The sequence below is a fragment of the Juglans regia genome, chromosome 12, assembly GCF_001411555.2.
Source record: "Juglans regia cultivar Chandler chromosome 12, Walnut 2.0, whole genome shotgun sequence".
Lineage (NCBI taxonomy): Eukaryota > Viridiplantae > Streptophyta > Magnoliopsida > Fagales > Juglandaceae > Juglans > Juglans regia.
In genome coordinates this window covers 29,816,445-29,829,941 of record NC_049912.1, presented here as the reverse complement: position 1 = coordinate 29,829,941, position 13,497 = coordinate 29,816,445, and the positions used below count along the sequence as shown (strand labels likewise).

Below are 13,497 nucleotides of genomic sequence, written 5' to 3'. Positions count from 1 at the left end.
CTAAACCTAACTTGATATGATTCTAGACTAGACAATCGACATTTGGAGCATAATACGATTTTTGCCATACCAGCAAATTCAATGCAAACCTAACACAAGATTAACAAATTAGGGTCAAGGAGTGTAGCATGTTTAATTAAATGAATATGAGTCAAGTCAAATCTTATTCATGTGCGACATGAACCAAAGAGACAAGGGAAAAAAAAAAAGTGAGGATTTTGAATAAATTGTGATTGAGAATAGAGGTAAAGAAAATGGCATTTCCTCAACATTGAATTCTTTAGAAATCTTACATCAGCACTCACTGACATGAAAGCAAATGGTTCAAGACATCAGGATTTACATGAGAATAAAAAAAAATGACCTTTTTATCCGGCAATTCTTACGGCTTGTTTGGAGAGTATGATAAAGTAAGAATTTTGTAAATAATACAACATAGATTATAAATAGTAATGAAATAGTTTAAATTGAATATTTTTTAGATTTAAAAAAAAAGTTGAATAAAAAATATTATAAAGTAAAATATTGTTAAAATATAGTTTTATAATATTATTTTTATTTTAAAATTTGAAAAAATTAAATTATTTTTTATTTTTTATTTGAAAGTTTGAAAATATTTGTATTTAAATTATGTTTTAAAAGGAGATGAGATGAGAAGCAATGACCTCGTTTATTTTTGCATATGAGATGAAATGAATTGAGATTAAAGTTAAAAATTAAATAAAATATTATTAGAATAAATATACATAATTTTTTCAAGGATATTCTCAAATCTCAACCGATCACAAGATATTATGTTATTAAAAAGTTAGAATATTCTTATTCATGAAAGTAATTTGAATAATACGAGAATTTATATTAGAATGAAAAGGATAAAAATGTCACCTTTGTCCATAATTTAAAAGTACCAAATAAGTCGCTCTCACAAGAAAAGAGAGAAAAAAAAATCAAGGAACCTTCATCAATGAAGTCTTTCGTTATGAGTCACAGAGCCCAGCATTTTGTTAGGAAGGCACTCTCACTCGACTTTGAAAGTCGTTCTCACGACCCAAACTAGCAAGCAAGACAACATTGCAAAGGGTAGGATATTAAGGAGTGCACGGCTAAGTTTGAAGTTGTCATCTCGATCGAGTCCTACCTTGGACTCTGCACTTCTTTCTACAAGTAATAGGAGAGACCCGTTGAACTCCTCGGCTATTATCACCTATGAGGACTGGTCAGCAAGTGTAAACTACAAGTCCAATTCAATTTTGTGGAATTCAAGAGAACTGGGTCCCCAATTCCAAACATGGGATCGGAAATTGAATTCAGACGTGCACCATTACTCTTTCATCATTGGTAGATTTCAAAGTAATATTGGTAGATTTGAATACTTCGGCCTACAAGGAACCTGGCTGGGCGATATTTCTTTGAGACAAAATTCCAGAAAACTCCCATCATGAAGAACTTGAATTTAGTGAAGAGTACCTCAGGAATAAGGTCTCTGACAGGGACATATGAGATAGTGATAAAACTGAACACATTTATTTATTCCAAGTAAATTACAACAACAGCACGAACATCATCAATATACCAAACCACTAATAATAGATTTCAGAGATTACCTCACAGTCAATACTGATCTTAATTTTTACCAAGCACACGATTCCATAGGCGGGATATATGGGATGACTGACAACAACCCAACAGCAAGTCATTACCACACAGTACTGGATTTATTTCAAGGAAATTTCCAGATCGCTTGCATTCTTTGAATGTTGTGTAAAGAAAATTAATGCAGCGTGGGAAGCCTAAACTCACTTGATCTCACAACAGAAATATTATTGATCATAGCATGACCCTGGACCAATTGGAGGGGTTCGGGCATACTTATTTGTGATGGGGGCAGCTTGAACCCCGCGCCTATTCAAGAGACATCGGAAGTATTGCAACCGGGGTAATGCAGTTGAGTTTATATTTCCTGTGGATATAGCCTCCCTCCTGCTCCACAAACGCTCTATAGGAAACAATGGAAAATTCTCACCCAATATTTAAGACAATAACTTTGAGCATCTATTACTTATCAAATAATAATAATAATAATAATAATTTTGAGCATCTATAAATTGCAAAAGAAGACAATAATAAAACAAGACAAAATGAAAATATAGGATGAACTTGCTCACCCTTCCGACGTCTCTGCAAAACTCAAAGTGTTTGCCAGTGTGGAAGTGTGCCTATTGGTGTGTAATGTATCTCAGACCTCACACTTTGAATTGAAACCAATGGATTTTGTTTGGGCTTTTTCAGTCCACGTTTCAAAAATCTATTAGTGCACATAGTATCTTCTCTCTCTCAAAATATTTTGAAAAAATCACCACCACTTCCCTATATAGAAAACCTCGAAACAAGTCCATTAGTTGTAACTGGTGATTTTCTTCCAATAAAGGCATACCTGCAGCTGCTGCAGCTCGAGGCCATATTGTTTGCTGAACAACTGATGTATCTGCTGTTTCACCCCACATGCAAACCTCTCCTCCAAGCACAAGCTCTTGCTTGTGAACATCATTTATTCCCTCTAGTGGTTCAGCAGTGTACACTCTATCCCAAGTGACATCCAAATGATCAAGATACCAAACGCCTTGATTGCTGAAAATGCATCTGAAGCCCTTCGCAACTGCCTTCGGGCAAACACCGGGGCCCAACCTGTAGCAACACACAAAATACTTTTTAGGTTGACACAATTACAGAGTCAGCATCATACTCTAATGTGATACTTATCCCAGGAAGAGAAACTCACCAGTTATGCACTACAGTCTGTGGATTAAGGTTTGCTGCAAATGTATTGAAGGTTTCTTCCCTGAGATGTAAAATCAGAATCTGTCACACGCTTCGGTCTTTTAATAAAATGACACTTCCTTAGGGGTACACGCAGAAAAGTGGACATTCTTTTTTTTGGCTGAGGTCAATTGTAAGCTATGCATGTTGAACTTTAATTTCTCTTATTTTCCATTTCCATATTCTATACTGATATACTAGAACTTCCATTTAATTTCTACAATTAATGTAGTCGGAAATACCTATCAAAAACAGGTTTTTTACAATTAACATGAAGTTTAAATAGCAAGCAATCTTATTGTGGTAAATTAGGACATACCAATTGACAGGGGTCCAACTTTTTGAAATTGCGATTTCTTGAGCTTTCAGTACGAAATACTGGTAGGCATCTTTAGTGGTCATGTTTCGATCCTGAAGCCTGCACATTGAATAGTTGATGGAGAGAGTAAATGTTAGTCAATGTCAGATAAACATCACTAAATGGAAACATTTGATAAAGATGAATTTTTAACACCATAGTTCAAGGGCCACCATAAGCTTGCATGGAAAGTGACCGCTATTTCATCCCTCAACACCACAATGTTAAGTTTGACTCCAACATTCAAGCATAACAAACATCACTTGTATGCTATTGACAAAAATACTCCAGCATTAGTTTTAAAACAACAATAGAAATATAATTATCCAATGCTAACTTATTGAGGGCAACTTAATAGGGGGGAAGACTGATCTCTTCCAAATATTGTGGCAGATAAATAAGAAAGAGAACTAAACCAAATTATGAGAAAGATGAAACTCAGTGATTTGAAACCAAACACGCCCTTGAAGTATGTAACCAAGGAGTCAGCATAGTTATAGATGCGGGTGCAAAATCAAAATTATCCCATCAAAACTGACTTGACCAGACCCACAGAGCTTACTAATAGTATTTCATTTCTTATTTCCTGTTATATTCACACTCACATAGATGGAACAAAGAACAAACATAAAAGTAAACATTAGAGGACTAAGATTATTCTGAGTGCAGGCTATATGGTCAACACGTAAAACATTTTTTTTTTTTTAAGTGGTCAACATGTAAAACATAGTGAGTAAAACCAGTGTTTCAAATACCGTACCGTACCGTACCGGCCACTAGGCCGGTACAAAATAACCAGCCCAAATACCGGCCGTACCGTACCGGCCACTGGGCCAGTTATTTTACCGGCCTGTATTTCGGCTTGTACCAACCGATATTTCGGCCTTTTATTTTTAATTTTTTCATTTTTTCAAACTACAAGCTCATTTTTTTACCCCCAATTCAGATTAGGCTATTTATAATTTATATATATATAATTTATTCATATATAGACTATTATTTTGGAATATAATTTATATATATAATTTATTCATATATCGACTATTCCGAAACGGTACCAGTACCGAAATATTTCGTTTCAGTGCCTTGACTTGTACGGCTTCCGGTACGGTATTCAAAACATTGAGTAAAACTTAGTGATCACATGACCAGATTTCCAACCAAAAAAGTTGAGGTATGTACCATTGTTTAACATGTGGAGTAGAGCTCCAGCAATCTGTCAAATAGAATGATTTCATATCAATAAACATCAGAAGGCTGTTAGCACAAAACTAGAACTGAGGGGGAGAGAGAATTGACACACACAGAGTTACTTGTCAAGCAAATAAGGATAAAGTTTATTACCAACAAATATTTTAGGTTCATTTAAGCTTCCTAACCATGAAGTCAAAGTTTATGGCAGATATTGTGGCTTTTGACAAATTAAATCAGAGGCTGTATCTATGAGATTTTCAAATGCCTATAAAGCTTCTCCATTGACTGAAAGAATAGTGAACAAATTTGGAGAAATGGACAGGAGTAGGTATTTCCAATAACTTTGAGAATGCACAATTTCAGTGAGAGGTCATCACTACAAATTCTAAGGGCTTCAAGATTTTCGTCTCCTCTATAACATTTGGTTATATAAAGATGGATTAGCAATAAGCTCAAGCTTCTAATAATAATAATGGACATGGTTAAAAACATTATTCTTTTTCAATTTATCTATCAAAAAAATAATAATAATGGCGGGAAAAAGGAAGAAACTTGTGGTCTCAATTCTTTCTTTTTTCTTTTTTATCAGTAATTGCAGTCTCAATTCTTAATAGCAGAGAAAGGGACAACATACATCAATCTTAACATAAACTAAGCTTTGGTGCTAAACATTGTTTATTTGCATTCAATCTCATAATGCAAGAGGAAAATAGATTTAGTTTTTCAAAATAGTGATAACAAAATCTTAGCATGCAATAAGAAAACCAGTAAATCTAACCTGTATTAACTTCATCACCACCCAAATGGAAGAGCTCAAAGGGGAAAATTTTTCTCATATCTGTAAAATTCAAATTGCTAATAAATAAACCTATGAAGAAGAGAGAAATTTTGAAGCAATATAAAGGAAAAAATAAAATAAATTGCAAAATTAAGCATTACTCCTCCCTTGCTTTTCCCTTCCAAATTTCACTAAAATTTCTGTGTAACCATAAACTTCTTATAGAAATACACTTTCACGTGCTTGTTTATATCACACGGCAGCACACCTATTGATCTTTGAATTATGTAGTACACCCCTCAGTAGAAATACATCTAACAGCACATGAATAAAATAAGCTTTTTAACTAATATTTATATATATTGTGCACAATTTCAGTATAGAGAGGAAAAAAAATTACATGATTATCAGGGAAAACGTTGTAAAGGAGCTTAACCTGTCAGAATACCAGAGATAACATCAAAACTGAAGTTTTTTGTCACATCAAGAGGCTCTCTACATGAAGGAGAAGGCCAGAGATCAGGATATCCAGCACCCCTGCGTAGAAGGTATATCGCACGATATCTCATTGAGGAAACATATCAATATAAGATGAAGTATTAAAACAATTTTTATCTTTTGGTACTTGAGTTTATGAATGCCTCACAAGTTTCCTCTAATGAATTTGAGGAAACAGCAGAAGGAATCAACCAAATTCCCAGATCTGCCAGAAAAAATCGCAAGGTAAGAGTTTACAGACCAGGATTCTACTCCATGATTATGGCACCGGAAGGGGAACATAACCGAATTACGGGTTGAAGGCCAGAAAGGAATTTCCTTTCTATTGGTCAGGACCCGCTACTATGCCAAATCTGGGCTTGCCCAAGAAGATTTTTTATTGGAAAAAAGGTTTCTTTTACAGTCTTCAAATTCAGAAAGATTCTTAGCTTCAATAATTAGATCATAGTATCAGCTTGCACTAAAACAAAAGGTAGACATTAATATGTGTTTTACCATGATTCTGCATGACCAGGGATATCCACTTCCGCCATGACATTGATACCTGTCATAGACCAGGTGAAATAATCAAGAAAAATAGATAAATCCAGACATTCTTGCCCTAAGGTAATTCAACCTCTTTAATTCTAATTTAATAGCTGAAACTTGCTCTATGGCCTATTGTGAAAAAAATTATAGTTTGACATTTCTAACCGACCTTGAGATGCCACATTTCTAATGCATGTAAATTCAATTTGAAAAGGGAAAACTTGTGAACTTCAACGTCCAGACACTTTTTTCAAGCGTCTTACTGAAGCTTCAAAAACTATAAATCTAGAACAAACCTCTTATTTTGGCAAAGCTTCAGGTTGATGCACGAAAGTTGAAACATGAAAAGAAAACACACTGTTAGCCTATGGCAGACAAAGAAAGCATAAAAGTATAAGCAACATCGGAACATGTACAAAGCCATGTGTATAGAGCACAAATAAAGAAAATAAATAGTTATATGTTTGGTTATAGCAATGCACCTGCAAGTCATATATCTTTTGCATACTGAAAGCATCACGTCAAATTTTTTGTCTTCTTTTTTATGTACCATGTTATGTCTCATATATTTACCTAGCCTTCGGTGTTCTCGATACAACATGAGATTTGCAACTCTTGTCATGAAAAATTAGTTCTTTGTTGAAGACAGTAGCATCATATGGTTTGAATAATTCTATATTTCAACAAAAAAAATTTATAAGTCACAAAATATAATTGATATGTTTTTAAAACTATTAGACAAGTAACTCCATGATAGGAAACGATAAAGTTCTAGGACAAGTTACTGAATATCTCTAAAGCTAGTTACTCAGAAATTTAAAGTTTCTCCAGATATCTTACTTCACAATCTCGTAAGCATCCTCAACTGTGTAACGTTCCCACTTGGTGTATGACCCTTGCCACAAATTTGGATACGTGGGTACTTCAAGAGGAAATGACTGCTCGTCTATGATGTGCCAATGAAGGACATTCTACTGAATGCAATTATCAGTATCAGACTTACATGCACTTAATTAGAGAGGCAAAGGATGAAATAATCATCAGCCAAGTCCTTGAGTAAAATTCAATTGTGAAACACCACTTTGAAAAGAATACCAAGTAACAACTCTTACAAGTTTAGTATAGGACATAGATTCAATTATCTGCTTAATCACGTCAACTGGTAAAAAATGCCTCGAAGTATCTGCAAAAATATGCCAATCAAGATGGGTGTAAAGCAACATTATAGGACACAGTTAATATATTAAGCAACATTACAGGACACAATTAATATATTAAGCAACATTACAGGACACAGTTAATATATTGAGCAACATTAAAGGATACAGTTACATATATATATAGGGCATAGTTATAATAAATTTACAAATATACTTTCCAGACACATATGTAGCCTACCAAGAAGAAGCCCACGATATGGAAATCTCGGTTTGTCTAGGATGTACCAAGGAGCCTTGTATACTTGTACTGACTTAGTTCCATAATCAAAAGCACATAATTGGCTGAAAGTCTGGAAATCATAAAATAGAATAGTCAGCGATGGAAAACCCATAACGCTCGAGACGATCACCAGCTTGCCGATCTTTTCTAAAAAAGTGCTGCAGAAACAGGAAGGGATGATTGCAAATGCATGCAGCAAATGCCTGCTATGGCAGGCTTCAACAATGCCATCATACATACCTCTAATCCTCGCAAGGCGCCATAAACAGTATTTGCCTGCAATAAACAGAGTGTCAACACAAATAAACTCGTGACTGACTGCATAGAGTGAAATACGCAATAACGCATCACAGAGATAAAAATAATTGTCCATTCAATTCATCAAAATAACGATAAAATTTAACCAAAATGCCCTTCATTGAGCTTTTGCAGCACGGGAGCAGCTAAAGCTAATCTCTAGCCCTGAAATTACCTCAATCGTCGCCCCCCCAATAATCGACTGCCCGTCATTCTTCGCAATAAACAAAGAATAGCTCTCATCTACGCCGAGTTGAAGCTGAAAAATAACCCAGAACACTTTCAAATTCACCGACCCAAAAAAAAGAAGATTACCCAATTTCCATTCAAGAGCAACTCACTTCTTCGCTATCAGAGTGAACAATGACATTCAACTCGCTAATATCGTACACGGATCTCCTTCCCCTGAATCTACTAAATATAGAAAACACATCGCTGTGTTTGAACACAATCGCTCTGTATCTGTCAAACGCCGCACTGAGGATACCGGAGCTGCCACCTTTTCCGCCGAAGGTGAGCGAGAGGCTGGGGTCAACGGAGAGCGTGTCGTTACCGAAGGTGAACTCTGAGGGCAGAGGCCAGAGGTAGGTGAGAGAGCCATTGATTTCTGGGACGGAACCGAGTACTAGGGTTCTGTAAAGACAGGGTGCAAGCGCGAGAATAAGGAAGAGGGACTTGAAGAGATCGACAAGCATGGTTTAATGGATGGAAGTACGAATGGAGGCTCCCGAGTGTCAACGATGATGAACTAATTGCTCCTTGGAGTGGGTACGGATGGGGGAATCTGTAATCTCCCAATCCAACGGCAAGGCAACAAGGACATAACAAAACGACAGAACAGAACGACGGGTGTCGTTGGTTGCAATAATTTCTTTAAAAACTTCTTAACTTTTACGAGTAATTCTACGTACAACCGTGAAGTGCGTAACCGCCACGTAATCACTTTGAAAAAGAGTGAGATTTACTATTAAAAAATTAATTTTTTTCATGTAAGTCTCATATTTTATTCATTTTTTTCAAAACGATTACACAATTCACGGTTGTAAGTATATTTTCTCAACTTTTAGAGCATTCCCAGGCTTCTTCGCATGCGGTACTTGGTTAAATTACAGAAAAACAAATATGAAAAGGAAAGAAAAATGAGTTACATCGAATTTCTTATAGTAATTTTTTATTTTGATTTTAAAATGTGTACAGTTGTTCTCCAGAGAGTAACTGTACACGTCCTAAATCTTTCTTTTGATTTTTTTTATTCTAAACTTATATTTTAATAGAATATAAATAAAAGTGAGAGAACAAAAATAATAAATAAATAAATATTATTTTAAAATATAAGTAAAATTTAAAAAATATGTTTTTTAGCCAAATTATAGAAAAATTTATAGAAAAACGGATGAGAATAGTCTTAGACAATTATTGTATTTGTTTGGTTAAATTATGGTCTACTATATTTTAAAGATAGTTCTATATAATTTTATAAAAATGACTATACCCTTTAAAAATATGTTAAAATTCAGAAAGTTTATCATTTTTTTATTGAAATTTGAAAATAGATGGAGACTATTGAAAATATAAATGAAAGTAAGTCTTTCTAAAATGCTTTGGCTTATTAAGATCATTAAGATTATTTTGGGCTAAAGATGTTTGATATTGAGATTGTTGATGTCGTGTTTCGTGAGCCTGGGCAACTTCACGTAGGCAGTGTACTAGTGATCACCTGCACAGTAACCAAATGGGAGACCTTGGGATCTGTTGATCATCCGATGCTTAAGTCAGTGTTTGACGCCTTCTCATTAATGTTGGGTGTAAACTATCGCAAGTCTCTTCCTTGGGTAATGAGTTGTGGTTTCCTTTCCTCCTAAGCTTCGCATGCATTTTCTGTCTTGCTTCCCGTTGTGAATAGGATCCGACCTAGGCATCATACCCGAGCCTTAACCCAAGTGCTACTGTCTGTCCCAACCTGTGCACCTGAGCTCTAATCTGGCCCATGTCTCCGGCCCTATTCAACCCATACCTTATATTTAGGTTGTAACCTGGGTCCTACTCTTTACCCAATATAAGTGATTTTCAGATTTTTCCCATTTACATAGATTGTAACAATTTAAAGAAACTTTTCTGAAATTTTTTATTTCCAAAAATGACCTACCGTGTTGACAGGTTTAACAATTCTTAAACTAACAATTCATAGTTTTGGTACTGAGAATATCTCAAAATACATAATTATTATTTATTATTCTACTATTATTTTTTACCTATTTTTCATTACTATTTAATATTCTATTTTTTTACTATTATTTACAAAATATTTGAGAATACCTCACTACCAAAACACAATCTAAGAGTATATAAATTCCTTTGGTACCTTCCTTATGTCGTGGAAAATCGGCAATAATCATAGTGTATAAATCACAAATAAAGTGGTGCTTCTATCGGAATATAGTTTTAAATTAAAAGTGGGCTCATCAATTTGAATTAATATCACTGTTCTTTTATGATATTGTCATCAAATCATCACTTATTTTTAAAATATTTAAAATATGCAGATTTAATATTTATTTTAACAATCTCATTCACGTGTTAAACGAGCTTCATTTCAATAAGTGAATATAACACAATAAATATTTAATTAAATTGAGTAAAGTGAGCGAGGGTTAGAATTTAGAACTCATAATCCCTATTCTGACCATGTAAAATCATTATTTATTTCAAAAACTTAAATTAATATAAATGAATAGATTTAATTATTTATATTTTTTAACAATTACGAAGTTGTTATTGAAAATATTGAAAAAATAGGTTGTAAACCATTTGATTAAGACCTCATTTGGATATTGAGCTAAGTTGAATTGAATTGAGTTTTTTTATAAATAACGGTGAGTTTAGATGGTGAAGTGAGTTTTGTATAATTCACATAATATGAATTTAGATGTATTTATGAGAAATTGAAAAAGATTATAGATCATGTGTGTAAAGAGGTGTTGAATTAAAAAATATTGTAGATCCTACGTATAAAAATGTTTTGAATTGAGTGATATTTAATGCTTAAAAAATTTGATGTTTAGATGTTAAATTCAACTTAAAATTAGACTGAACTAAATTGATTTCAATATCGTCTAACATCCAAACGGGCCTAAAAGTAACTCTAGTAATTAGGAGTTAAAAGCTCTTCAACTTGAAGTATTGATTACAAGAAAAATATCATAACTAATTTTGGAGTTTATTATCTTCAAATTGTAGGCTTGCTTATATAATGCATTTTAAGTATTGTATGACTATTTAAAATACATCACATCTAATAATGTTATCGATGCTGATAAATTCATGATTAATAGTAACATTGTTTTAGTTACAAAACCAAAATTCACAAATTAAAAAAAGAAAAAAAAAAAAAACCACAACAACAGACACAGCTTACAATTTTATTTTTTTTTAATAAAATGGATGCATTAAGAATACGGTTGGTTTAAGAAATTTTAAGAAATTATATTTTTTAATTGGAGAAGATTACCATATTTTATGATTAAAAAAATACATAAAAAAAAAAAGAATGAAAAGATGAAATAGACATTTTTGGACACCAATTCGGGACAAATCTTCTGTAGGTGTAATATTACTCTTATAAATAAGTATTTGTATTTTGATTTTTTTTTAAAATTTATAAGAATAATATTAGATATAGTTATGTTTGGTAGTTAAAATGATTTCAACTCATCTTAAACTAATCATCGATGAGATCCACTACTTGTTCAACTTTTCATAAAAAAATCAAACACATATTCACATAATTCGTACATTCAAACACATATTTCAATATATTTATATTTAAACACATCTCAATAGAATTTACAAAATATTACTATTTATAAATTAATTTAAATCATTTGAAATTATCTAACATCCAAACACGACCTATTGTGCAAGTCTTGAACAATCAATTTAAAGAAAAACAAGATTTAAATCTGCCTCGCTTTTATACGCATGGACTATGTGAAACTTATGCATCTAAGGATCCCTTTAGGAACACAAATATTACTTGATATTATAAAATTATTCCACTACTATTTAATAATTATTTACTAACTATATTACTATAATTCACAAATTACTTAATTATTATTAATGGATATTTTAAAATACTTTAAATTTGGAGAGTGAGATGAGAATTTTGTATTTTGTTTTGAAGTTTAAAATATTATATTTTAATATTATTATTATTTTGAGATATAAAAAATATGTATTGAAATTTGAAAAAATTAAATTGTTTATTATATTTTATATAGAGATTTTAAAAAAATATAATAATAAAATAAAATAAGAATTTTATGTTTTATTTTAATTACCAAACCTGTCCGTATTCAGAAACCATACAAATGATTTTCTATTTTAAAATTTTAGAGATATCGGGCCTCTATTGAAGATATCGGGCCGAGCTAGTTGAGTGGTCAGTGCCACGTCATCGGGTTAAGAGAATTGTTAATCGGTTGTGTATAAGAATTTTTTTTCTCATTTTCTAGTTGGTACTTATTAGAAAGTAGATATATATATAGTCAATTACACATACTTCTTAATCATTCTACTGATGTGACGGAATTAAACAATTATTTTATTTAAAAAAAAATAATACAACCAATCATATTGACTTATACACAAATAAATACGTAAAAGTAATTACATATTAAATTTTTCGATATATTAATATCAGCATTCAATATTAGCAGCTATGCGAGCTAAAGGAGAATATTTAGATTAGTTAATAAAGCATGGCTGTAAGGTGCCCCATAAAGTATGCTTTTCAATTATATGGTTCCGCGGTTGCAATTGCATTACAGTATAAATTATTGTTTCGCGGACATGGTTGCAGCAGGCAAAGGAGGCGACCACACGTGAGGTTTGACGTTAAGGAGGGAATCGTGACCACCCCCGGCGGGCGCTGCGGCTGCGCTAACCGCTGGGAACTGGGTCCACGAATCGCAGATACCCATCCCTATAAAGCCAATGACATTCAATACAGGCTCTTTATGGTCCAGACTCCAAATCGAATTTCGTTATTGAAAAGGTTCCGTTCCTCGAATTTTGTTACGTGAATTTAATTTTTTATTTAAAAAAAAAAAATAGATTATTCATATCAATATTAAATAATATTGATCACTCCGGAAGGCGTAATCACTTATCGGATAGAATCAAATGCCAAGTCCGGTTCGGAGTTAAAAATGGGACCCACACGCCAACTTAAAGGCCCACAGAAGGAATCAATGAATAATGTGGCTCAGGCAGGTATCAGTCTGTGATTCTCCTCGGCAATCCACTGACTCTCTTTGTCTACCTATTCTACGTTCCATTTTCTTTCATGAAATCCTAACCGTCCACGGGTCGCAAATTCTGTACCACGCCTTTTTTTTTTTTTTCCCCCCGAGCTCTCGGATGTTATTCCCCCACGCTATCACCGTCACCTAATCCGATCTCGTGTCGCCACTCCAATGCTCATCGACATGCCAACAAATCCGAAAAACCATATCCCACGCGCGCCAGATTACCGTTCAATAACCCCATGGGATCCCAAGGTCCAAGACCTTTTGCTCCCGGTCTT

The 13,497-nt window shown here is 33.3% G+C and overlaps 1 protein-coding gene across 1 annotated transcript; it reads right to left on the bottom strand.

Moving 5' to 3' along the window:
* Window positions 1-1,497: 1,497 nt before the first annotated feature.
* On the bottom strand, window positions 1,498-8,735 carry LOC109002976 (beta-hexosaminidase 1-like). The gene is made up of 15 exons (XM_035683550.1): window positions 8,252-8,735; window positions 8,086-8,169; window positions 7,854-7,889; window positions 7,572-7,683; window positions 7,286-7,356; window positions 7,014-7,144; window positions 6,470-6,486; window positions 6,141-6,189; window positions 5,584-5,684; window positions 5,148-5,207; window positions 4,358-4,391; window positions 3,137-3,235; window positions 2,780-2,839; window positions 2,435-2,685; window positions 1,498-1,996 (listed from the first exon to the last, which is right to left on the bottom strand). The coding sequence occupies exons 1-15, from the start codon at window positions 8,603-8,605 to the stop codon at window positions 1,821-1,823; spliced, it is 1,635 nt and encodes a 544-aa protein (XP_035539443.1). The 5' UTR covers window positions 8,606-8,735; the 3' UTR covers window positions 1,498-1,820.
* Between the last annotated feature and the right edge of the window lie 4,762 nt (window positions 8,736-13,497).

What these genes read in the sequence shown, in the direction of transcription:
- LOC109002976 (XM_035683550.1), bottom strand. Translation starts at nt 8,605, where the DNA reads ATGCTTGTCGATCTCTTCAAGTCCCTCTTCCTTATTCTCGCGCTTGCA. An exon ending in GCGCCTTGCGAGGATTAGAG is followed by an intron (nt 7,684 to 7,853) that starts GTATGTATGATG and finishes TATGATTTCCAG; the next exon opens with ACTTTCAGCCAATTATGTGC. An exon ending in ATATCGTGGGCTTCTTCTTG is followed by an intron (nt 7,357 to 7,571) that starts GTAGGCTACATA and finishes ATATTTTTGCAG; the next exon opens with ATACTTCGAGGCATTTTTTA.